This window comes from Balaenoptera physalus (genome assembly GCF_965194825.1).
Source record: "Balaenoptera physalus genome assembly, chromosome: 21".
NCBI lineage: Eukaryota > Metazoa > Chordata > Mammalia > Artiodactyla > Balaenopteridae > Balaenoptera > Balaenoptera physalus.
Genome location: NC_138902.1, coordinates 34145391 through 34172783, shown reverse-complemented (window position 1 = coordinate 34172783; position 27393 = coordinate 34145391). Strand labels below are relative to the sequence as shown.

At 47.5% G+C, this 27393-nt stretch overlaps 1 protein-coding gene across 9 annotated transcripts in view; it reads right to left on the bottom strand.

Annotated features, from left to right (window-relative positions):
* Positions 1 to 3648: 3648 nt before the first annotated feature.
* DLGAP2 (DLG associated protein 2) overlaps positions 3649 to 27393 on the bottom strand; it is a 736824-nt gene continuing 713079 nt past the window's right edge. For 8 of the 9 annotated variants that reach the window (XM_082443964.1, XM_082443966.1, XM_082443965.1 and 5 more), the window contains 3 exons: positions 19184 to 19275; positions 12976 to 13128; positions 3649 to 10573 (listed from right to left, as the gene is read on the bottom strand). In XM_082443964.1, coding sequence (XP_082300090.1) covers positions 10355 to 10573; positions 12976 to 13128; positions 19184 to 19275 — 464 coding nt within the window. In that variant the 3' untranslated portion in view covers positions 3649 to 10354. Of the gene's footprint in view, positions 10574 to 12975; positions 13129 to 16680; positions 17397 to 19183; positions 19276 to 27393 lie in introns of those variants that run through there. The other variant, XM_082443969.1, reaches the window with a different exon arrangement.

The following is a 27393-nucleotide window of genomic DNA, read 5'->3' as shown; positions in this document are numbered from 1 at the left end:
CAGACCCAACACCCTTTGAGAGAAAATCTGTCTGGTAGTTGAACGTAAGTGCTAAGTCCATAACTCTCTCTCTCTCTCTTTTAAAAAGACAGTATCCCCAGCGCGGTGCCCAGGGCATAAATGTTGTGCCGACACAGGCAGGACCTCAGCTCCCGAAGAGGCTGGATGCTTCCAGCAGGGGCTGCGTGTGGAGAGACCGAGGGGGCAGCAGGGGGAGACTGGAGAAAGGGGTTGGAGGACCTGGGCCTCAGAGAGAGGAGGCGTCCCTCGGGGCCTCTCAGCACCGGGGTGTCTGTTGTGAGACTGGGCCCTGGGAGAGGCAGAGGGGGCCGCGGGGATGCACACGAGGGTCCCCGTGTTTTGAATGTGGTCTGCATCGTCCCTGAGTCTCGGCTTTGCAAAGCCTGTTGTGGGTATTTTCACACTCTCAATTGTAGAAGACCATAGCGGTGTAATGAGATGGTTTGGAAATGGATTTTCATGGGCACTGGACTCTAATTGTTTGGGGGAAATCCATCTAGTCGATTTTAAAGTACCACAAAAGTTGTAGGGAGCACTCCCAGGAATTCGAAGGGGTGTTATTTGTCTGGAGGCCAAAGCTTGACGCTTCCAAAACCTTTGTTTCTTTCCAGACACAGCATCTGTGTAACAATCCTCTGAACGTATTAACTGATAAGTTAAGAGCTAACAAAACAAAAATAAACAAAAGTAAGGAGCAGAAATCTTTCCAACATCCTACTTTTCACAAGGCAACTCATTTAAAACTTCAGATAATGGAAAACAAGCTGAAAACATCCAAACTGTGGCATCTGACTTTTCCAATCATTGCTTCTTGCTTTGATGTTGTTGTTTTAGTTCATAGGCTATTTTGGGGAACATTTTGGTTTACAGAAAAATCGAGTGGAAAGTACAGAGTTCCCATATAATTCTTCACCCCTCCTCCCAGTTCCCCTGTTGCTAACATCCTCATGGATGTGGTACATTTGTTACAACTGACGAACTAATATGAATACATTTAAAATGAATATTATACAACTTTCCATGCACTTTTACTGACACCTGAGAAAACAGCGTTAAACCGTATGTGGATAAAAGTGTAAAGTTTTCAATGAAATGCTGAGTAAATTAAAACTTTCATGGAAGGATTATGGGATTAAAAAAGAAAAACATATAAAGCTTTCTTTGTGCTAGTTATAGGTATGTTATAGAAAGAAGCAGGGTGATCATGAGGCAAGAACATACAGTGGAGAAAAGACAGCCTCTTCAATACGTGGTGCTGGGGAAACTGGGCAGCTACATGTAAAAGAATGAAATTAGAACACTCCCTAACACCATACACAAAAATAAACTCAAAATGGATTAAATACCTAAATATAAGGCCGGACACTATAAAACTCTTAGAGGAAAACATAGGCAGAACACTCTATGACATCGATCACAGCAAGATCATTTTTGACCCACCTCCTAGAGAAATGGAAAAATAAACAGATGGGACCTAATGAAACTTAAAAGCTTTTGCACAGCAAAGGAAACCATAAACAAGACAAAAAGACAACCCTCAGAATGGGAGAAAATATTTGCAAACAAAGCAACTGACAAAGGATTCATCTCCAAAATATACAAGCAGCTCATGCAGCTCAATATCAAAAAAAACAAACAACTCAATTAACAAATGGGCAGAAGATCTAAATAGACATTTCTCCAAAGAAGACACACAGATGGCTAAAAAGCACTTGAAAAGATGCTCTACATCACTAATTATTAGAGAAATTCAAATCAAAACTACAACGAGGTATCACCTCACACCGGTCAGAATGGCCATCATCAAAAAATCTACAAATGATAAATGCTGGAGAGGGTGTGGAGAAAAGGGAACCCTCTTGCACTGTTGGTGGGAATGTAAATTGATACAGCCACTATGGAGAACAGTATGGAGGTTCCTTAAAAAACTAAAAATAGAGTTACCATATGACCCAGCAATCCCACTCCTGGCATATATCCAGAGAAAACCATAATTCAAAATGATACATGTACCCCAATGTTCATTGCAGCACTATTTACAATAGCCAGGACATGCAAGCAACCTAAATGTCCATCGACAGAGGAATGGATAAAGAAGATGTACCACATATATACAATGGAATATTACTCACCCATAAAAATAATGCCATTTGCAGTAACATTGATGGACCTAGAGATTGTCATACTGAGTGAAGTAAGTCAGGCAGAGAAAGACAAATATATGTTATCGCTTATATGTGGAATCTAAAAAAAGGCACAAATGAACCTATTTACAAAACAGAAATAGAGTCACAGACGTAGAAAACAAACTTATGGTTACCAGGGTGTAAGGGGAGGGGAGGGATAAATTGGGAGATTGGGATTGACATCTACACACTACGATATATAAAATAAATAACTAATAAGGACCTACTGTGTAGCACAGGGAACTCTTCTCAATACTCTGTAATGGCCTATATGGGAAAAGAATCTAAAAAAGAGTAGATATATGTGTATGTATAACTGATTCACTTTGCTGTACACCCGACACTAACACAACATTGTAAATCAACTATACTGCAATAGAAAGTAGTAAAAAAAAAAAAAGAAAGAAAGAAGTATAGGGTGAGTGAAGGCTAAAATATTAGGTATGTGCTCTCAGTTATTCAGAAATGGTTTCTCTTAACTGAAAACTTATAAATCATGATTGTTCGCAGGCGAGTTGAACGGAAAGGATTCGTAAACGGGTTCAGTTTCCCCAACAGTCCTTACGCGGAACTCACGAGCCTCGGCAATTCTCAACGGACGGCACACAACTCACCGAGGGAAACCAGACCACAGTCTCACCCGTCCCGACGGTCACTAGAGACTTTTTTTCTGCATCTTGCCGCCGCCATCAACTTACCTTAAAACCTCGGCGAGGCCGGAGCGGGTGGAAGGCAGAAAGCAGTTTGGAAAGAGGCGGGAAGCCAGTCCGGGGTGAACATGGGGCAGGTGCTGAGGAGCCTGGGTGCCCCCCCAAGACTGTCCATGCTTCCTGGGGAGGGCTGCAGGGAGAGGCTCAAAGGGGGAGCCGCCTGCACTGACCTCCTGCAAAAGCCAAGGGGCCAGAGGCCGGGCGGCGGCGCAAGCCACGGGGAAGCAGAGATTCCCAGCAGGCAGCGAGACTAATTGGCAACAGGCAGGAGAAGGAAGCACAGGTGCCGTCGATCACGCTGATGGGAGAAGAGCCGCCGAAGCAGAGCGGCGCCCAGGCCGCGCCCACCCGGGGGCTCTTCCCCACCGCGGCCTCTGGGTTCCGCGGACACAGCATCCCCCGGCCCCCGGAGCCTGAGCGGCAGACCCCACACGTGCCCTGACACGCCTCTTGTCCTGCAACGCAAGAGAATCTACAACAAGCATTAACTAGCTGCCGTCGTACTTACTAGTTTTAAGCTCATTTTCATCCGTGCCATTTTTGCATGCGTAGGAAACCTGTCGCCTTAATAAATGTCCATTTCTTTTTAGCAGGTAGAGGAGGTGAGGCTATTTCAACAAGGAAATATATACTGGGGGAAGGGTGAAGTTCTCCGGCTAAAACTCTTTGGTCTATATAATTATTTCTGAGTTTAAAATCACACGAGAATTCACTCCAGTAACAAGCAGACATTACTTTTCTCAAAAAATTTAATTGCAGAACTATTTACAGGAGGTGAACATCAGCAATACAGAAATCAGATGAGAGAGGTGTTATCCTAGGAGAAAAGGTGAGCGCGTTTTTCTTATAATCAGCGGAGAGTGAAAAAAAAGTCAGGAGGAAGAAGAACCCAATGACACAATCCTTCAGCGCCTTAAAGTAAGGACCAGCATTCTGATAAGAAGTTACTGACAAGAAGAAAGAAGGTGTGGTGTGGACTGCGTCCTGTACATTCCGCGGAGGCACCCTGCATGCTAGGAAGTAGGATTTATCAAAAGAACCAGAAAAGCATGAGAAAGAGAATTCCATAAAATAGCTTAATTCCAGTGAAGAGTAACTTTGTACAGATGTTGACTTTTTGGCACTCTCTGTTCATCCTCATTGTTGATGTGATTTCATATGTATATATATTTATATATATATATTTATATACTTTTTTTGTGTTTTTTTTAAAAACGTTAACTAAACAGCTAGTTTCCTGGTTCTAACGTTCCTTGAATTTCTGTAGGAGGCATTTCCTTTAGTCCTTAGGCCACACCTGGGTATTTTGGCATGTGACTTGGGGGGGGTGGGGGGGGGTGTGGACCGCTCTCCGGGCGGGGAGGACCTGCACGGGAGGAAAGTGAGAGCATTTGGAAATAAGAGTTCAGAAGTAGCCTAGGATTCACTACCGGCGAGGGGAAACTGTTTGAATTCGGCAAACCAGTTATAAAGTGGAGGGAGAGAGACGTACTGAGCCCTTTAAGTGATGTGATCGTAGTCAAGCGATGGGCTGGGCCGTGGCGGGGTGAGGTGGGCAGGGGGTGTCAATCAAAGAGCGGGCGAATGGCACCTGTGAGGTCCCACAGACAGCCTTGGAGCTCCCTTCTTGCCTGTTCGCCAGCACGAACCGACATCCTCTCCCTGGTCTGCTTGAAAGCCAGAAATGTGTACACAAATCTGGCAGAGACCTTTCCTTTCACCGTCGTGTCTCCTCCACTGAGGACGTGAACGCTTGCGTTCCCGAGGCTTTCAGGTTCAGAATAAGCACCCATGATGGAGAGTCACACAAAATCTAAGAAAGCAGGGAGGTAAACCCCTGTTACCTGTGTGTGTGTGTGTGTGTGTATATACAAAATCTTTTAAAAAGTAGTGTTGTCGTAGGTAACTAACATTTCCTCTGCGAAGAAGTCATCTGTCAAGAGTTGAGATTGAAACTTGAAATAATTTCTTTCAATGCTGGATCAAAATGCCAGGGTTAGGACAGCAATTCAGGAAATTACGTGGCTTTCTCGATGTTGCAAGGATGAAGAGATGGAGTTTCCTCGGAGCGTTCCCACGGAGCACTTCGCGTTCTCTGAGGTGTGAAACGGGGTCATTATCCAAAGCCAGGCCAGAGGGGCCGGCTTCACAAACCTTCAGCGATTTTGGTCAGTATGTCTGATTCCGTCCTTGGCACTGTCCCACATGCTCAGCTTTCTGCTTCCAAATTGTTTTTTCTTTCTCACGTTCATGTTTCACTTAAGAGCTCGTCATTTCATCTAAGATGAAGCTGTGCTTAAGCAGTGGTGAAAACATCGCCTCATTCTGGGTGGTGCCTGACCCTTGTTCGTGGAAGCATCTAGAAGCGCTTGCCATCAAAGCCAGAAGAAATGGAGAAAGGCCCCCGGTAGTTGTCCACTTCCAAGCCTTCACGGAGCTCCTGGCAGCCTCCTGCTGAGCCCAGACAGCCTTCTCAGGAGGGGCCCGCTGCGTTTGGGGGTCCTGATCATGTCTGAGATGCTCAGGATGTGACTTGACCTCCGCAAGCATCTGCCACACAGAAGGGGGCCGTGGGCATCAGCTTTATCAAGAACGGACACTTTCACGCCTGATTCCAAGGAGCTCAGAGGACGTGAATGTCATCAGTCTTCACAAAATGTCTGTGAGGGCGACGGGGATGGGAGAAAACTGAGACGCGGGGTCAAGAGAAGTGGCGGCTGATATAGGAACAGAAGCTGGGCTTCTCATTCGACTCCAGAACCCTCTGCAGCCACTCTGTGCTAAAGGGCGTTTCCTTAAACTGTAAAAGGGCACCTTTCCCAGCATCGTGTCCACTGCCCACACTTACTACAACTATCAACTTAGTCAAGGGACCAGGTGGAGCTCTTGCTGTGAAGGCACAGGGCTCTGATGTGACCTGATGCCATGAGCTTTACGACAAATGGTGCAGGGGGTGCTGATGAAGCCACTTCCATGGCTCCAGCCTGGTGGCGAAACGTACCTACTAACCAGCAGTTGCTACAGTCTTGGTTGCTTACTCTTGAGGTTTTCTATTTTATTTTCAAATTTTGGAAACCTGTATTCAACCAAAACTTTCAAACAAGTGTAAACAAGTATGCAGGTAAAAACAAAGGAGAACCTCAGGGGCTAGTGTTTGAAAAGCACTGTCTTCAACTACCTGATTAGTATGTTAAATTTGCAATAAAAAGAAAAAAAAATCGGCGGTTCAGGCTTTGAGAAGAAAGGAGGTGCCTGGGAAACGTGCACAGGTCAAAGACGTGGGGTGGAGCCATTTGGCCCATTGCTGGGAGACGTGACAGGAATGTCCCACTTTTCAGAAAGGCGGGGAGGTGTGGCATCCAGGTGCCCTCCCCAGGCTGAACCGTTGGGGCTGCCCTTCTCCACCCGAGGTGGGCACGTCCCTGCCTCACTGGCCAAAGTTCTTGGAGGCCTCCACTCCCCTGGACCAGGTGTTGGTGACTCTGGCCAGCCCGGGGGCCCACACGTTCCCAAGCTGATTCCAGATGAGGCACGTGGGACCTTCTGGGAACCCGACAGAACCCTGAACGAGGCTGATGGCTCTGCCAGCAAAAAGCAGCTCAAGCCTTGGCCACGTCTCCCTTGAGATGCCCCAGTGGCCTCCAGATCCTCAGGGCACTCGAGGTCTGTCCGATTTGACCCAGTTACTGCCGATGGGAAAAGGCTTTCTGATGAGGACCGTTCCTCCTTTCTTCCGCTCCCTACTCGCCACTGAAAGCTTTGGCCCAAAGCAGGCAGCTGCTTTGAAGAGCCCACATTCAGAGTCACTCCAGGCACTTGGACCAAATGTCTGCAACGTGACTTTTCTTTCCAGAGTCCATCCTGGATCGGGCCGTGGATTTCAGTGAATATGCAACGCGGGATCTTTGAACTAAAGTGATGGATACAGTGGCTGCTCCAGATGGTATTGGGAAAGGCAAACGAGAGCACAGACCCCAAAAGAAATGTTCAAACCCCATGCATCTGTGGGCTCTGGAATCGTGTTGTCTTCTGGTCATAAATTTGGCCACTTCTACAGGATCTAGCAGGGAGAGTCCCTCTACTTTTAGGGTCACTGACTTGCTGGTTATTTTTTTTTAAAGAGGGAATCTTAAATGTAATCTGTTATTTTTCCTAATACACTTTTCTATTTACTGCTGGAAGTCTTTAGTATCGATCTTGAGGTGCAAACATCAACAACATTTCCTTTTAAACAAAAATGTAATTTTTTGGTATCATACAACAGTTCGATTCTTCATACCCCATTCTAGGATGGTTCTATAAATTTGCTGAGAAAAAAATGGCAATGACGGTCACTGAGAACAACTACTTTTAAGTTAAAGACAACAGTAACAAATGAAGATGTATGAGATGAATTACATCGAAAGCGCACTTGTGAACAAGTGATATTTGCCTTGTTTGGGTTTTGTTAAACTTTAGGACCCTGTTTATCATACTTGTGTTCTGATTTGGAAAGTTAAGTAGGGCCTTCAGCATGGCAACACCAACTTGTTGGCTGTGAGGAAAATGATTTCTAAAGGGGTACCTGGGTTATAACGGTTATGGGCTGTATCTTCAGGGAATACAAGTCTGTGATCACAGAGAACACGGCACTTTCCATCATAATGTTCCTAGAACATCGTGTATTATCATTTTCAACCATATTCTCAAATTTACATATAATCTTTTAGTAAAATTATATCCACGACGTGGTGAAACGATCACAGGATAGTTCTGTGTCTGTAGAAGTGACTGCAGTAAGTTAGTGTGATGGACTAACACAAGTATTATAAACAGTTTTATTTTTCTTTACATGTACAATGTGTAAACATGGCTTATCGGCTGCATTTCATGATGGGATGTCACCATGAGAACGGATATATTGCACTTGGTCATGTCACACAAACGGGTACCATTCCATCAGACCCAGCCGCAAGCATTCCCCCTGCCCCCCGTCACACGACCTTCTTTGGAACAACGTGGACCAAACAGGGGTTCGTACACGTTCCCCACTTCGCATCAACAACTGATGTCAAATTTAGTTGTAGGTGAATTTGCTCAGCAAGGGATGGTTTAGGCCAAGACTTTGGGGGATTTTAAGATAAAAATGAGTCTACAAAACATAAAGAAAATTAATCCAAATCCAGTGAGTACTTTGGTTTAAGTCAGGATCAGGGAATCTGGGATCTAAAATCATTATTGTCTAATTTTATAATTTGTTGGTATATATTTCGTACAAGTTCAAGGAAATGAGATAAAACCCATCAGCTTCCAGGTGAGGCACACGTGAGTAGGTTGGCAAGCACGTATGCAGTTTACATGTCCCCATGTGAAGGAGTACACACCGAGTTTTCTGTGGTTATTCCTAAAGAACTGTTTGTCTTAATAATACATCATGTTTAAAGTCTAAAATGCCAATGCTTGCAAATACATTTGTCTTTAACATAGTATACTGAATATAGGAAGAAGCATCAGTATTGTATACTACTCAGGATTTAGGTATTTATTTAGGTAGAAAAAAATGTTTAGAATACTCTGGGGGAAATAGGATTCATTTATAGAAGAATATTTCAGGGAATTTTTTTTTTTTTTTGCATTTTTCAAGGATATACATTCGTACTGATTTTTGCTTCCAAATATATTTTAAGGCTGTTTGGTAAAATATATACCAGATATGAGGTTCCATTTACAGGGTTTTGTCCTTACAGGGAATTCTTAACTACTCAGCTTTAAAAAAGTAAAACTTTGAAGCTAAACATGCTTTAATATCATCTGTGCTCCTACGAACCCCATGCTTCGTGAAATGTAGAATATGAGGAAAAAAGAAAAGCTGCAGGCGTTAAGGCGCGCCCCAGCTGTGCGAGGACCTCACCGAAGGCTCTCATACATTATCAGGCTGCAGGGAGAGCTGGGTGCGTCTTAAAGTGCGAGTCAAGGTAGGAAAACAAAGTGCTATGGGGCAGGGTCTGTGCTGCTGGGCTGGGGGCACAGCACTCCTGGGGCCACAGGGGACCCGGCGTTCGGGCGGAAACGCCGCGTCACCTGCTTTTACCTGGAGTCACAGCGAGGACTCTAGTATGGGGTCAAATGGATAAATCCACAGGCGCTTCCTCTGAAGTGATGTCTGAACAGACACACACACCGTCGGATTGGAACAACGGTCACGGCATCTAAATTTCATGAGACGAATGGGAAACCTTCCGTTAGAGACCTTCCTATTTTTCTCTGGTGCCAATCAGAACCACGAAAACGAAGGACCTTTGCTGAAGTCCACAGCTGGAAATCACAATGTGCCCTTTTTCTTTTTGTCTGAAACAGGCAAGAAATATATTCTTGACTTTAGCCATACTGCATAGGACAAGAGAATTCTGGAAAAATACAAATGTAAACTACGTTTCTTCTTTACCATTTAAACTGAGAGATACTTACCACTCACATTCATGTTTCTTAAACTTTTTACAACATCACAACTGTCATTTTAAACAAGCAAACTTTTTTTTGTTTTGTTTTGTTTTTTAAGGATACCCTGGAAAGTCAACTGACAGAGCATTTGAGAATATATATACATCTATAAAAAAAAATCACATGGTGCATAAAGGGTGAAACTTAAAGACAGAACCATGTGTGACATTTTAAGTTACAAAGGAATAAAAAATAAATGACTCTTTTATCTGAGTGAGGACAACTCTTTGCCCTTTCTACTCCTGCTACAGAAGTGCCAGCTTTTCTTAAGACTCTGCTCTGTTTCCATCTGTCTCTCCCTGTGTGAATGAACATTCAGCTGACTTTCTGATTGTGTAGATGCTGCGCTGAATATCTGTGGCGGGGGGCAGACTTCTCACCCCCCAGGTTTCTGGAGAAGCACATGGCGGGGAGCTTGGTGGCTGGAGAGATGACTTCTCATCACCATAGACTTGGCACAGAGAACCACGTGAGGGGTCAGCTGGGTTCAGGGCACGGTGACCCCAGGCCACGGGTGGGGTCTTTCTTTCCTGCACTCAAGCTGTAGCACCTTCCTCTTGGGTGTCTAATGCCTCGAGTGAGTGGTGAGATGCACCCATTCATAGTTTTTTTGTTATTCTTGCCTCTAATATCACACAATTTATAAAAATATAAATAACAAAGTGTGAACTGGGTTCCATCTCGAGAGGTGTTCCTCGTCCCCCTCTGAGAACAGAGTGGGTAGGTCAGGTGTCCCCATGCCTCTCCGTCCCTGCTGACGGGAAGCCAGGCCATCCGGGGAGAAGTCGTCGTGGCCGTGAGCTCGCAAACCGTGGACGTCAGGGTGTTCCAGGGTGTTTATGGCACAAACACAACAGTTGGGGCGAGCTCGCTGGAGGAGTGACACAGGAGTGACCAGGGATGTGATGCATGGCACGGGTGATGGGGAGAAGGGGCGGGAGGGGCGGGCCCGGAGCCCTAGAGCCGGGTCTGGGCCTCGGGGATGTAGATCTCGATGCTGTCGGCCCGCTCGCTGGCCGAGCTCTGGCGGAAGGACGCTGCCCTCTTGGCTGCCGCCAGACGCCTCCGGGCCTCCTGGCGCTGTCTGTCCGGCAGGTCCAGAGACTTCTCTCTGGTGATGGTTAGTTTCCCTTTGGGGGGCTTCTTTGGTATTGGAGGGGGGACCTTTCTTTCCTCCTGAAAAGCATCACAAGTCAAAATTGGGGGAGTCAGAGGAGCCCGGCCGTCCCCCCCGCTCACAGCCCCGCGCCCACCCGATGCCGGCGTGACCCTGCCCGGGGTGGGCCTGCTGCGCCTGCCCCCAGATCACCCGGGGGAAGTGTTTACACACGAGGACATCCATCCTGCACTTGCGCGTGGGACGCCGCCCTAGTCTTAAAGTTATTATGACCCTGTTGCTGGGTGAACACTTGGCAAGCGCTCACAGTTCTTGAGTTTCCCAGGGGTCTCGGAGGATGCAGCTTGACAGCCCTGTCCTACGCGACAGTCTTTTCAACAAGACTCCAAGGTCCAAGGACATGGAAACCTTCTCGCAGGGTGTCCCAGGGAACCGATGTCCAAATTCTCTACTATGGGCCTTAAGCCCTTTGACATGAACTACATATGATGCTTCGCTTACTTGGTAAAAGGATGCACATAACTATTTCTGACCCTTAGCTCGTGTTCTCAAACAAGTCACCCCAAGATACATGTATGCCTCTTCCAGAAAGAGAAATGGCACAATTCTGCAGCAAAGCAACACACAATGCTTGCAAGGGTCCTGGTGGAAGGTCTGTGTCCCACACTGTGTCCTCTATTTGCTGTGGCCCCTCGCTAACAAGGCTGGACCTTCCCAGTGGATGGAGGGCGCGAACTCAGCAACCAGTATCCTTGTCAGGAAAGGGGGTGTTACATACGGGGCCCGGACGCTGCCTTTTCTGAGGAGATAGTTGAGGGGGGCACCCACTCCTCTGTCTCTTTCCCTCCAGCCTCCAAAAGAATCCGAAGGGCACCAGATGGGCCCGGGCTTGGACACTAGTGCAGGTTCAGGTGAACACATGGCAGAATCCTGATGTTGTGTGCTATTGTTTTTGGCAGGAAGATTGTTTTGGTGTCTGAAACTTTGTTCCCATGACTTATTTTAAAATGACTTGGACCAGAAGCAACGTCCCTCCTGGCTTTTTGGCAGGGGTACAATCAGGGGTAATTAATTTGTGAAGACTTCCAGCTATTTCAAAATTTAACTCCTGCCTTAAGTGCTTGACTGTGATTATCTATCTCTCTCCTCTCCTTTCGCAGCCTCTGAAAGATGGGACTGTAAGAAATCAACCATTCTTGTGAGTCTCCGTTTTCAAGAGGCTTACAGGCGTCCTGCAGTGGAACGGGGGCGGGCAGGTGGCCGAGCAGATCTATGAGGCAGAGGGTCAGGACTTGTGTCCCGCGTGTAGGACATGGAGCCTCGGCCGCGTTCAAGGGCTGCTCGCCTTCTGGACGGGGTGCTGTACCCTCAGCAGGAACTGTGTTCATTTTGAGGGCTACTCTCTGTGTACAGTTGAGGTGGAAGGGATTATATTAGCTGTCAATTACCGGAGAATGAAAAATAGGGAGGATTTTTGCATATCATCAGACTAGTTTAATAAGTTGTATTTTTAGCGATTTCTTCGAAGAACTTTTTTATTTGGAATCATTTCTTAAGATTTCCTTCACTTCAAGACCAAACCATAGATTTCCTGGACTTGCTTATGTACAACCTGGTGGTTTGCGGGACCCTCGGCCCCGTTATCCGCGGTGAGGACTTTGTCAGCCGCCCGCAATGGAGCGATGGCCTCCAGCCTAGAGCCCCACAACGATGGTGGGCAGCACGTTTCTGGGAAAATGGATGGTGATGATTCTTTCATTCTAACTATCTAGATATACACCCTGAACGACATATTAAGCACCACTGTCCCAAAGTATGTTGGATTAATTTTCTTTGTCATTTTAATTGATAATGTCTGTCCAGAAAAATCAGATTATGATTATGTAGAACTTCTCTAAAATGTGTTAGGAAGTCAATGTCGTTATAGCTAATTTACACTTATCTATTAGCCCCAGTAAAGATGATCTCTAAAGGGAAGAGGTGAAACCATAGGTTCAAACTTAATGGACATTTCCCGCCTATTTCAGGGCCAGGAAGTTTACATCCTCAAATTGTTCAGGCAAGTTTAAAGTGTTCCTTGTCTTCAACTGCAGATGTGCAACTGGAAAGTTTGTCTCCACAGGAGGCATTGTAACTGAACTGAAACTTCCCCGGTGGGAAACCATCTCAGTACAGTACAAACAGAGGTTTGATGGCGATAACGCAGAGGACAGACCCTACCGGAAACCAGACTGCGGCGGACAACGTGATTTTTGTTGGTGTCTTCCGGGAATTGTCAGCAAGAAAGGGACTCACTACGCATGCTGACGACTTTAGCTCCACCCCGATCACGCACACATGGGTTTATCCCTGAAAATCGGATCCCGTACTGTTAATCAAAGACCGAGACACACATAATAACGTGGCATTTGGAGCAGGAGGCCTGGACGCCGGGAGGTGGCAGCGGCAGGTGGGGGGTTACCTTCCTCTCCGGGGACGCCACCTCCTTCCAGTCGCTGAGCTTCAGCTGGTGCAGCTCGTCGAACTTCATGCTGACGTCCTGGACGGACAGCTGCAGCATGTCCCAGTACCCGGCCAGGTCCTGCGAGGTGGGCCTGGGCATGGCGCTGGGGTCCTGCCGACACACACGCGCAGTTAGAGCTGCCAAGACCTCGGGGGGCGGGGGCGGGGCTGCTCTTCCCAAGGAAGCGGGTTAGGAAGAAGCCCCACGAATTCAGAATCGGGTGCGGATATTCCCGAGGGCCCACGAGGATTCAGGAACAGTTCCCTTAAGTATTTGCTGACAGTTAAAAAGTCTGAAAAGGCTACATTCTGTATGATTCCAACTCTAGGACCTGCTGGAAAAGGCAAAACTATGGAGATAGTACAAGACCAGTGGCCATGGGGGTTGAGGGGACGAGGGGAGAACAGGCGGAGCACCGCGGATTTTCAGGGCAGTGAACCTACTCTGTGGGGTGCTGTAATGGTGGATAGTGTCACGATCACTTCGTCCAAACCCGTAGAATGTCCAACACCGAGAGTGAGCCCTGACGGGAACCACGGACTCTGGGTGGTGACATGTCACTGGAGGTCCATCAGTTGTAATAAAGTACCACCTGGTGGGGGTGCTGATGGTGGGGAAGCTGCGGTGTGTGCGGGCAGGGGGGTGTATGGGATTTTTCTCTGTATTTTTCTGTATTTTCACTCAATTCTGTTGTGAACCTAAAACTGCTCTAAAAAGTAAAGTCTATTAACCTGATTAAGAAAATGGACAGAGGATCTGTCTTCCAAGGAAGACATACGGATGGCCAACAGGTGCATGAAAAGATGCCCAACATCACTAATCATCAGGGAAATGCAAACTGAAACCATAATGAGATGTCACCTCACACCTGTCAGAACGGCTACCAAAGAAAAGACAAGAGATAACAAGGTTAGTGAGGACGTGGAGAAAAGGAAACCCTCGTGCACCGCTGGTGGGAATGTAAATTTGTGCAGCCGTGATGGAAAACAGTATGGAGTTTCCTCAAAAAATTAAAAATAGAACTAGCACACAATCCAGCAGTTCCACATCTGGGTATTATGTGAAGAAAACAAGAACACTAATTCAAAAAGATATATGCACCCCAACGTTCATAGCAGCATTATTTATCAATACGATAGCCAAGACGTGGAAACAACCTAAATGTCCATCAACAGATGAATGGATAAAGAAGATATATATATACAATGGAATACTACTCGGCTATAAAAAAGAATGAAATCTTGCCACTTGAAACAACATGTAAGTCAGACAGGAAAAGAAAGATACTGTATGATTTAACTGATATGTGGAATCTAAAAATCAAAACGAGTGAACAAAAATCAAAATGAGTGAAATAGAGTCATAGATACAGAGAAGAAACGGCTGGTTGCAGAGGGAAGGGGGTGGGGGGAAGAGAGAAATAGGTGAGGGAGATTAAGGGCTACAGGCTTCCAGTTGCAAAATAAATGAAATGTACAGCGTGGGGAATATAGTCAATAATTATGTAATACCTTTGTGTGGTGACATATCGTAACTAGACTTACTGTGGTGATCAGCTTGAAACATCAAATCACTATGTTGTGTAACAGGAACTAACAGTGTTGTAGGTCAGTTGTATTTCAAAAACAAACAAACAAAGAAACAAACTCTTAGAAAAAGAGATGAGACTTGTGGTTACTGGAGATGGGGTGGGGAGTGGCGGAAGGGGGTCAAAAGGTACAAACTTCCAGTTACAGGATAAACAGGTGCTAGGGATGCGATACCCAACATGATAAATACCACCATCACTGGTGTGTGTTATACAGGTAAGCTGTTAAGACAGTAAATCCTAGAAGTTCTCATAGCAAGGAAAAATATATTTTTTCTATTTCTTTACCTTTGTACCCATAGGAGATGATGGATGGTCACTAAGCTTATAGTGATAATTATTTCATGATGTATGTAAGTCACATCATTATGTGGTACCCCTTACATTTACTCAGTGCTGTATGTTAATTATATCACAACACAACTGGAGGAAATGGGAAGAAGAAAAATAAAGTCTACTGAAGAATACACGTGTAGTTACATTCCTTCGCTGTTTCATTTTGAAAACTCTTTCTTGGAACCTGGGGACGGCGGCACGTGTTAAGGCTCCAGCCGCTTGACAGTTGGTGCAGCAGCAGGCCCCATGGTTCTGGTCGCCTGTGGGGTTCTTGGGAAGCTGGTGCCCGGGAAGGGTCTGCAGTGGTGCTGGTGGTCCTGGGCGCTGGGGAGATGGGCCTGGAGCCACGGCCGTTTCTGTTTGTTCTCTGAGCGGTCTCAGCCCTGCTTCTGAAGGTCAGGGACGCCCTACAAATGTACCATGTATATTTCGTTGCTCCCACGCAGAGGGAGGGCAGGCACGTCGATCTCCTGAAGGGACAGAACTGTCTCGGGGACAGGTCCCCGCCCTTGGAGGGTGCAGGTGATACCACGGAGCGGCACACGGGCAGCCAAGGGCGCATGTGTGGGTTTGCTTCTGCACACGGCGCCTGATGTATGTGTAGTTTCAATGAGTTTTCTCTACTTAAAGCTGGTGACTCCACAAGAGCAGAGGGCCAGCGGCCTGGCCACGCCCCCGGCGCCCAGCGCTGGCTGGTGACCGCAGCCCCGAGTTCCCCGGGCCGCGTGACCTGCCTGCAGGCACCTGAGTTTGCCACCCTCAGGTTAAGAGTGTGGATTTTTCTGGGTATGGTTCCCTTGATTCAGTGTGGGGCTATCTCAGGTTAAACAGACAGAGAAATTTCTGATAGGTAAACATTTATCTGAATTTGCCTAAAATGTGCCATTTCCGGCTTGTTCATAAGTCCTTCCCATGAAGCACATCAGGAACTTCTATTTGGTTGGGTTTAAACTTCCTTTAACCTTTGTCTTAGTCCATCTGGGCTGAGAGAACAAGAAAACCACAGACTGGGGTCTTATGAACAGCACAGTCTACTTCTCCCAGTGCTGGAGGCTGGACGTCCAAGGTCAAGGTGCTGGCAGATCCTGTGTCGGGTGAGGGCCCCCTCCTGGTTCACAGGCGGCGTCTTCTCTCTTGTGTCCTCACGTGGAGGAAGGGCTGGGGGCTCTCTGGGGTCTCTGTTATGAAGGCACTGATCCCAGCATGGGGGCCCCACCCTCATGACCTCGTCATGTGAATGTTGGGGGACACAGACATTCAGTCCTGGTTCCACATCCACATCCACAAGGTCACTCTTTGAGCCCCATCCGTTCTGCCAACGCAGCCAGATGGCAGCTGTGCTGACCTGAGGGCAGAAGGTAAGAACCACTGTCCAAACGACTTGCACAAAATTCCCTCATTTTCTCCTCCTCCGACTGGAGTGAAAGTTGCAACCCGGGGCCATTGTCTGCGGTTTGAAGCCCGTTCTCCATTGAGCCACCAGGAGGCGACCTGGGCATGTGGATCGAGGAGCGCAGTGGGCAGATTCAGGGTCAGGTGCAGTGTCAGGGGCAGGTGCAGGGTCAGGGGCAGGGTCAGGGACAGGTTCAGGTTCAGGGGCAGGGGCAGGGTCAGGTGCAGGGTCAGGGTCAGGGTCAGGGTCAGGGGCGGGTTCACAGGCAGGGGCAAGGTCAGGTGCAGGGTCAGGGTCAGGGGAAGGTTCAGGTGCAGGGTCAGGGCAGGTGCAGGTTCAGGTGCAAGGTCAGGTGCAGGCTCAGGGGCAGGGGCAGGAGGGTTCATCCAGTCGCCTGGGTTGTCAGGTACTTGCCTGTCTGAGCTCAGCCACTGCTTGTGAAGAAAAGCAGAGCGAAGGTCTTGCCTCCGGGGACGTGTTCTGCAGGTGACGGGGACGCACGGGGGCTCCCTGGACAGTCAGGGCTTGGGGGGGGACTCCTCCCCCCAAAGGCGGGTCCTTAGCTGCTCTTCTGGAAGATGACACAAGTACAACGTCCTCTCCCGCAGGTGCAGGCGTGACGGGGCCTGAACGTGTCCGAGGGATGGAACGGGTCCCCAGCTGGGACTTCGGGCCCTGGTCCTGCCCCACGGCTGTGCTGAGGCTCATGTCGCCCGAGAGTGGACTCTGTGGTCACCTGCCCTCCCCGCTGGGCCGGCGAAACCTTTGTCCTCTGGGCTCCCAGGGAGCAGAGGCCGTGGAGTCGGTGGAACTGGGCACGGCCAGGGTCTGGCTTTGTGCAGGAGATGGCTGCATCTGTGTCCACTGGACATTCAGACGCCCGATCTGCTTGTAAATCTCATTTTTTCATGTCAGTGGTGAGCCAGGCCGGACCCCTCCCCCAGCAACGTGTACAGAGCCATCCGTCCTTGCTAACCGCAGGCTGTGGGATCCAGGTGGGACGTGGGCTCTGAGGCTCCATGTTCCGGAACATTCTCTGGGAGCTGTGTGTCCTGAGAAGGGCTGAGAAGAGACCGTGGGTCGTGTTCAAGTGCACTGTTAGACCGGCCGGTCTGAGCATGACTCCATTTCTCCCTGCTCTGGGGTGCTGAGCCGCTGGCCCGAGAGGTACCGGTATCGACCCGCCAGCTTCAAGGGCGGGTCCTGCCCGGTGTCGTCCATCCTAAACAGCTGGTGGGCTCTTGACGTATCTCCTGGGGCCACTTTTTGACTGAAAACTAGTCACCGGCCTAAAGCTGCAAAGTGTGGGCAGTGTGGCTTTGCTGAGCAAGGCCCCTGCTCGCACTGTCAGCATTTCAGCTTTTCTGCTGACAGGCCTGCTTAGGGCCCCAACCTGACCTCCTCCAACAAATGCTCCAGACTTTTTTGGTCTAATCCAGACGGAGGTCAAAAGAAAAGGAAGCCGTCATGCCAGACTTTTAAAGGTTAACACAAAACGCAATCTGACATGTATAAGACGGATCAAAACTATTAGGGTGGATAATTTTTAAGTGTAATATCAGCTGCTTCTGGCAGAGAAGACATGCAGATTTTATAAGCTTGAATAATGTGCCTCTGCTGAGTGTAGGGTCCTGAAGATGGGACCCTCCCCACCAGACTCGGTGGAATACGGACCATTCTCTCCAACGGCCTAAATCAATTCCTTAAAGATAATCATTAAATACACACGACAGAGGACGCTAGAACATGCCCAGTAAACATGATAACTGAATGTTTCCACAGCTGTATGTTTCTTTCAGGGACTCTAAACCTGCCTGTTTCCCCTTTTAAATGTTGATTATAACTTCACGTCATAGGCAACCAGGCGGTAACTCTTTAAATTTCATGATGAACTTGAATGGGATTAATTGGAAAATATTAGAGAAAACATACTTTTTAATGATCCTGATTAAAAGGGATAAATTGGCAACTCTGACGTGCTATGCTGCCTTTGATGTGGAAGAACATTCTGTAAATCCACACGCCTCCTTGTAAATTTAAAAACAGAACAAGACAAAATCAAATCACCTTGAACCATTGCTATGGGAGACCTTGCAGAGACCTACTTGTGTTTTAATGAAAATGTTTGGTCTGAAAGAAGTCAGTGTATGGATTATAAATAAAAGAACCTGTAAAGTAATGTGATTACTGTTTGGTTATTTCTCCAAATAATATCAGGTGAATATTTTCTTTAGTCAGATAAGGAAAAGTGTGTGTGTAACAATATATATTTATATTTATTTATACATAGTATAGTATACATATAAGTATACATATAGGTAAGAGTGTCCCCTTGATTTTCAGGAAGATCAGAACCAAGTTTAATGCCAACCGTATTACCTAATTTAGTCCATGGTATTTCTGTTCACTCCTGACTGTAACATATAAAGCACAAATTATCTCTAAAATCTCTTCCTAATCTCTTGCACTGTGGTTGTTTACATGTTTCTCTTCAAGCCACCTCCTAGCACCGTCCTCACTGTGACATCCCCCGTGACAGTGATTTACGTTTCCCCTCCTTCCTGAGGTCCCCTGGGGGACAGCCGGGTGGCAGAGGACACGCCTCACGGCTGGGGAAACACCTGTCTCCTTCCCACCCCTGCCCCTCCCCTGCCCATACCCTCGCGGCCTCTCTGCTTTGGCTGCACTTTTAAATCACAGCTCCCCCCAAAGCTGGGAGTGTCCCCCCACTCATTCACCAGGCTGCACATGTGCAGGGGTCTTTTAACAGGCAGGAAGGCAGTGAGCACAGAAAGAACGGACGTTCAGCTTGGTTACAAGGGGCCGAGGTTACCTGAGGATCCACTTACCATGTTCTGTTGGCAAAGCCAGTAAAACTGCTGGAATTTCTGCGACATCAGAAGCTGGGCGCTCCCAACAGCACTCCTGATTTTCCCGAGAACTGTTAAAAAAAAAGAAAAAACAGGTTTAAAACTGGGTCCATTAAAAAACAAAAGCAAAAGCATCACACAAAGGGGATATGACCCAAAGAGCAAAAGCTATTATTCTATCATCTCTGTTACTGGAGGTGAAACCGCTGAATTTATTATGGCCACGGGCTGAACTGTCTTTCCGTCTGCTCCATTCCTGAGCATGAAGGAAATTCAAAGACGACCAAATGCCAGCTACTAGGATACTTCAGTGTTGGGGGAAATTTAGCTTGGAAAGCTACTGCTAACAGCACCAAGCCCTTCGGGGGTCAGCAGTGTGACCAGTTCTCCCGACCTGCTCACATCACCATCCGCTGACCCGTGGAAGCGTCACAGTCGGTGGTAGTGAGAACATCCCGCTTTGGGGTACCCTGTGGGCTAGCTCACCAGCGCTTTCAGGGCGTAGGAAGTGTCAGTTTAATCCAGAAACGATTTGTAAGTTGTAAGACTTTAATCAAATAGCACTTAGAAAATGTAAATAATATAGTTTTGTCAGTGGAAAGGATTTAACCAATTACCCCATAGCTGTGACAACTTTGGGATTTGCACTGGGCAGATAAAAGACTTTGGGCATGAAATTTCTGGGAAAAACCCACACCTGCTGCCTCCAGGGGCCTCCATACTTCCCATCTTTCTGCCCCAATCCTTCCTTAGTCTGTGTAAACGTCGTCATTATTTTGGAAATAATAGCTTTGGTGGGTCCCGCTCCCATGATTCTCAAAAGCATGCAGGAATCTGTAGGAAAACATTTCTGGCGACTCTACCCAGGCCCACTTATCTCTGACGTTTTGTCTAAAAGCAACAACTCCCAGCTATTTCACTGAGCTTACACGGCATCTTCCTCTGACGGCCAGAAGCATCTTCTCTTCTGGGTCCCCCTCGAGACTCTGTGCAAGACACAGATAACAACCAGCCCCACGGACCCCCTGAAACTCAAAGTCGGGCCAGTTTGCTAGTCTGGCCATTCCCTCAGGCTTTCAAGAGAGCAGGCCAAGCTTGTCTCCAGTGCCCTGCGGGCAAGCCTTCAGGAAAGGGGGGGTTTAGCCTGGAGGTTCGTCCGTCATGAAGCAGAGACACAGCCATCACCACTAACAGGCTATTTAAGTACTTACTCTGGACAGAATGCTTACGTCCTTGAGGTTTTATCTGGAGAAGAGCCCACAAAGGCCAGCCCCATTAGCACGTGAGTCACCTGGGGGTCTGGTTACAGGCAGATTCTGACTCAGGGGGTCTGGGGTGGCGCCTGAGACCTGGCATTTCCACAGAGGCGTAGCCTGAGTCCAGAGAAATAAACTCAATTTCGTTACCTTTCTCCCCAATTTCCCAAACATCAGTAATTTTGACAGGCAGCCTTCAATAAAATGACTTGAGACATTTAACGTGCGTTAGAAACTGGCATCATGGCCTTCCCTGGTGGCGCAGTGGTTACGAAACTGCCTGCCAACGCAGGGGACACGGGTTCGAGCCCTGGTCCAGGAAGATCCCACATGCCGCGGAGCAACTAAGCCCGCGTGCCACAACTACTGAAGCCCGCGCACCCTAGAGCCCGTGCTCCACAATAAGAGAAGCCACCGCAATGAGAAGCCTGCGCACCGCAACGAAGAGTAGCCCCCGCTCACCGCAACTAGAGAAAGCCCGTGCGCAGCAATGAAGACCCAACACAGCCAAAAAAAAAAAAAAAAAAAAAGAAACTGGCATCAAAGACTGATCCCTGAGCCTGGCCACACAGCTGCTGAGACCCTGTTCCTTGGCCTGCCTCGAAGGGAGCGGAGTCACAGACACCGTTGGGAAGGGCCGCGATACCACGTAACCAAGTGTCACATGTTGGAACTGATGTCCCAGAAATAAACCCGTTGCTGTGAGGGGTGCTGAGGACACGTCCTAATGCAACAGAAATCAACCACACGACAGAGGGGACAGCACAGCCTTCACTTCTACAGGGTGAGGCTCTGGCCCTACAGACAACGTGTTCGGAACATGGTGCTCTCCTGGGTAAGTTAGTGGCCTGAAACACTTCTTAGTTTGCCTGTGTTTTCTTACTTGTCCAGATTGTTGTTCCCCAAAGTCTTATTATGGCAAATTTCACACGCAGAAAACTTGAAAGAAAGTATCACAAGCACCTCCACCCCATCCCTTAGAATCACCAATCTCGGAGCGCGTTTATTTTCCTGACCCACTTGGATAAGCTGTGGCCAGAGCCCCATCCGTCATCATCCTGTACGACCACAGCGCCATGACCGCTCCTAAGAAATGAAGAGTTCCCTAATATCATCCAATTCTAGCTTGCTCCTAAAATACGAAGAAGAGTTAAAAATGTAACTTTTTTTTTTTAAATTTTATTTATTTATTTATTTATTTATTTATGGCTGTGTTGGGTCTTCGTTTCTGTGCGAGGGCTTTCTCCAGCCACGGCAAGTGGGGACCACTCTTCATCGCGGTGCGCGGGCCTCTCACTATCGTGGCCTCTCCCGTTGCGGAGCACAGGCTCCAGACGCGCAGGCTCAGCAATTGTGGCTCACGGGCTTAGTCGCTCCGCGGCATGTGGGATCTTCCCAGACCAGGGCTCGAACCCGTGTCCCCTGCATTGGCAGGCAGACTCTCAACCACTGCGCCACCAGGGAAGCCCCTAAAAATGTAACTTTTAATACAAGTGAGTTAAGTGGATAACACTCTGGCATCCTTTCAGACTTAAAAAAAAAATGTTGTCTTGTCAGCATCTTGACACTTGGGCCCTCGTGTCTCCTACCAATCCACTGCGAGAGGGGCTTACTCCCCCAGACCCTTGATCCCGCCCACTTCCTCTGTCTGCTTTGCCTGCAGCCTGGCAGGAGGGCAGTGGGGTTGGAGCACCTCCTGGAAGGGCCAAAAATACTTCCTACTTTGTTCCCAGTTTGATTCCCCAAACTGAATATGTTTATGCAGCTCTGGTCTCACTGTTGCTGAGTGGAAGAGTTAGTTTTGTTTTTGAAAAGTTGAATTTTCACTTGTAAACCCCTATAACTTGCATGACTGATGAAAACCTTTCAAGAGACCTGTTTTAACCAAGCTGTCACTGCAGGAATATATAGAAGTGACTCACGTATAAGTGCACTTCTTTTCACTGACTCTATGCTTCCTGAAATGGTATTTATTTATTTATTGTTAATTTCTCTAAGCCTCAGGTTTTTTTAAAATTTATTTTTTTATACAGCAGGTTCTTATTAGCTATCCATTTTATACATATTAGTGTATATATGTCAATCCCAATTTAAAAAGTCAATCAGTTTTACCCATTTTGAGGTTTTAATCCCCAATTTTCATATTCTTAAAACGTACTTCAACGGAAGTGTTAATATAAAGTACTTCAATTTATCGTCTTTAGCACAACATGGATAGGTGGGTGATATCTGGGTGCTGATTTAATGTAGTGGAGACTTATTATAAAGGGTATAAATTGATTATTGCTAGAGAGAGATAATGACCGTCAGAGTGTAGCTAATGACCTGATTGCGAATGGCGGGAGAATTTGCTGCTCAGTGAATGGGGATGATTCTATCTGATACCTATAATGTAAATAGTTTCCTATAATTGCAAAGAATTTGAAGCGAAAATTCAATTTATTCTTTTCCACTATCCTTCCCTAATTTTGTCATAGTTTAGACACTTTCTTTCAAGAGCTACAGATTAGGACGTATGCTCATCAGAATGCAAACGTACAAAGAACCTGAGACAACCCTGGCCTTTGATGTACAAAGAAATTTGATTAACTGACTTGCCCCTTTAATTTATTTTTCATGCGTGTTCTACAATTGTCAATTCTATCTAAATTTGCTATGAAGTGCCAGGACAACATTTACACTATTCTTTTCTTTCAAAATTTGAGGTGGGTTTTTCTAAAATTTGCAGACAGTTTGAAATGATCATTTGAAGATGTATTACTCCGGGATCTCTTGGGATTCCTTCCTGACTCATTTTGTAGAGCAGGCTGGGGGACACGGCTGCTTTCACAACCCTCCTCGCTTCCGGATCTCTGGCTTTATCATTTTCGTTTCGTTTCGTGTTTCTTGAGCACACGTTTCTTTTTATGCTCCAGTTTGCCTGCGGCCACTGGGTGGCTGGGCTGTGTGGGGACATCTCCGTCGGGCACTGACCACATCCTTAGCAGGATTCCAGGATCCCAACCAGGCTTGTGTGTCCTGGCAGGGGTCTGGAAGCAGTGGCTCTTCGTTCCCTGGACGACTGGTCAGACCCCAGAGGCTGTAGCGGCCGCGGTGTTCAGAAGCATCATCGTTGGCTCTGGTCCTCAGTGTGCTGTCTTTGCTGATGGGGACTCCTGGGCAAACTGCAGACCCAGGGGCACTTTCTCTGTGGCCCGTGGCCTCCTCGTCCCCTGCATTGCCACGTGGCCCACGAACCCTCAGGGTCACTCTACCTGTTGTCTGCTCTTCCCTGTGCCGACCGCACAGCGACCGAGCCACGCCCCCTGCCACCGCCGCCACCCAGGGAGCACTGCCCCTCCGCACGGAAGGACTGGGGGACCCATGCCGGACACCGAACCCCGACGCCGGCGTTAACATGACTTGTGAAGCCGGGGTCCCTTAGATGAGGAAGGAAATCACCAAAGCCCCGAGCTCCGTGAGTCTGCGGGTCCCTGCATCGGACTTGGCGATGTTCAGATTATTCGCTTTTGGGCGGAGCTGTTTTGGGGGCGAGAGAACGTCCCAACACCTCTCAAGAGACCCCATTGTTGAGTTCCTTATACCATTCATATTTCTACAGACCTGCTGAGTAAGATCTTTGTGGTTCTGGAACCATTTCTTTTATTTCAGAAAACATACAATTTTTTTGGTTTTACTTTATGCCACTTACCCGTTTGGTTTAACATAATTAACACAAAAATCCCAAAACACTAGTCTAGTGATGGTTTACAATCCTTCCAGAATATATCTATTTATGTATTAACAATACGAAGCCTGCTTTAACATGACTTAACTGAAACCAGTATTTAACTGGGCTCACGATGTTTTTATTAACCAGAGGGCTGAATGAATCTAAATTCGTTCAGTCAATTCAGTGAGCCGTGATTATAAAATTACAGCTTGGGAGAAAAGTTATCTCACGTAATGGAAATTTCAATATTCCAAGCTCAGAGTTTTGGTTCAACAGCCATTTAATTTAAGCTTTGCTTTATGAAAGGGCCGTAACCAATAACTGTATCTGTTCTTAAAACGAGGACTAGACTTGAAGGTTACCTGACCTTTAAACATTACTAGGGAAACAGATAAATGTGGCTAATATGGTGCTAGTTTAATGGGCAAAGCATACAGTTGAGGTTCAAAACAACTGTTTTGTCATCTTGGTCCACAAAAAAATAAAGCCAGGCCAATAAGAGAAGAAATTAAGAAAATCATAAAAAGGATCAAGTGGATCTATTCTCTGTTCTTTGCCTCTGAGCCTCATAGAAATGCAGTTGCACGTAGTTATTAAACGGTGGTAGGAAAACCCACGCAGAGTCACGATTACTGAGCTGGTGCCTGTGGAACAGGGTCTTCCCCAGCCCGGCCGAGGGCGACTGCAGGATGCGTGGGGTTTAGATGCTACGCTTTAAGAAGGCGTGAGCAGGGCTGTGACCATCCCCCCCGGGTGTGAAGGCTGCACCTCTTCCTGCCTTCTTCCTCTCTCTGACTCTCAGTTGCACAGGGCTTCTGCCAGGCACTGCTGGCGGATAATCGATGTACCAAGTGTGAGCCTTCCAGGAGCCTAAGATCTCAGACGACAGTGGGGGCCACACGGTAAGAGCTCTGGGAAAATGCAGAGCCGTCCCCGCCTTTGAGCAGCGTGTCCCCAAGGCAGTGGAGGACGACAGAGCCCAGGGACTCCAGAGGTCGTGGCTCAGCCTCCCCCGCGGGCAGATGCAGAGTCCACGTCTAAGGGAGGGTCTTCCTGGAGGGTCTCCCAGCCAGTTCTCTGCCTCTGCTTGTGCCCTTGACCCTGCTCTCTCATCACCATCTGCCCCCCCCCCACCTGCTTGACCAAACCCATCTCCCCTCAAGGTCCAGCCCAGATGCCACTGTCACCAGGAAGCCTTCTCAGACTTTCCCTGCTGGCAGCATCTCTCAGGCTCCTGAGAGAGTCCTTTAAAAGCACTGGCTCTGCACTGCTCTTGCTACACTTCATATTTCTCACTCGCCATGAGCAGCTCTGCCCTGGTCTTACTTCACCCCTTCTTAGGTCACCGCAGCTTCTGTGCTATACACTCCTCTTCGTATCCACCTGCAGTCTATCGAACGACTCAGAGTATGGGTTCAGCAAATATCTGCTGGGTGTTTACAAGACGGAGGGAGTCCAGAAGAAGGTCCCGAAGGTGCCAAAAAGATAAAAAAAACACTTGTGTATGGAAATACAATTGAGGGACGGCAGAAACTCCCTTCCCGCTCTGCCTTGCTGAAGGAAAAATGTGTTCTCCAGATGTCCAGTAATAAGACAACTGAACATCCTAAGTGATGGACTCTTATTGTTGATGTGGGTCACTGTAGATCATCAAATCGGATTTCAGACACAGTACACTTATGGCATTACTCCCAGAATTTTCTTGAACGCCCCAGTGACAAGAAAATCATAACTTACGACAATGCTTCAGTGCTGAAGCCTTTTAATTTCACCGCTCAATTTCCAAGGGCTGAGGCACAACCCAAGTATGTATTTTAAGGCTCAGGGATTCTCTCTGGACCACAAATGGGTGTCACAGATTCAGAGAATCAGAATGAAGTAAATGGCCAGGGATAGGGGCTCAACATTTTCTAAAAGAGCAGAAGAAGACAGTGTTAGAATACAGAGAAGGAGAAGTTCCCAGGAATGGAACATCTGGATTAAAAAATGTCAGGCAGCGTGGTGGGAAAGCACAGCTTTTGACACAAGACAGCTCTGACTTCGAGCCTGGATTCCATTGCTCTACTCTGTGGAATGTGGGGCAAGATTTTAACCTCTCTGAACCTCAGTTTCTTTACTTCCATAAAGGTGACAGTATTTTCCAGGTATCACGCTATGCTGAGCCCCTGAAGATGTAAGTGATGCACTTAGCGGAGCCCTTGGCACTGTGTTCAGTACATGATGGCTTAGAGATTTCTTTTAAAAAACATATCTTTAAAAAAAATGATAATCCTTGATAAAATAATAACTGAATTAAAGGTACACACTAAATATGGAAAATCATGACATGGCAGGTTTTGCTCTGGGTTGTCTTACAAACACAGCAAGGACTAAGGTCTCCATCTCTTCCACGCACAGAGGGAGACCAGAACCTTGTGGATGTGTCCTAAACGGTGTAAATCCACATGATTCTAGAATAAAATGCTACAGACATACTGTGGGGTAAGCCCTGACAAGGGTTACCTCTTGCTGAACTGTCCCCCCATCTCCTCCCCTTCAAAGGCATTTCACGGAGGAGCCACAGGGCGTAGGAAACACATCCCGACTCATCAACCTCAGGCTCACGTCTTACAAGCCCCGAGGACCGCTCACCAAGCCCGGGCTGAACGCGGGGGTGTGTACAGAGCGGGAGCTGAAAGTCTCCTTCAAATCCCCGGTCAACTTGGGATAAAGAGGATAAATCCCTGATACAATTCAAACGGCTTCGCCCCGTTGAAGCACATACTGACAAGTGAAGAAAAGCTGCGGGAAACGAGGGATTTTTAAACATCAGATTGAGCGCAGTCACCGTCGGCTGTGCCCTCGACAGGTGACATGTGTGGACAAACACATGGGGGCGGTGTGACTTTGGCAGCTACGTGCAGCGACGCCACACGGCCGGGGCACCGGCTACACTTCCTCCAAAACCCTCAGCGTCTAGTACCCACTCCGGTGAAGGAGGTGTGGGGTGTGATGACTGAGAGAGGAATGTGGGAGAAGAGAACTGGGGATTTGAAGGCACTCTCCCCCTTTCTTCCTAAGTTAACAATGTACATTTTAACAACTCAGGATCAAAACACCAACCATTTTCTTGGACTCCTCAGTGGCCAGGGCCACTGCGTCTATAAGTTACCGTCCTGACACTTTCATCCTTGTGCCTCCACTGCCAGGATTACTGACATTTTCTCCTACAGCAGATTTCT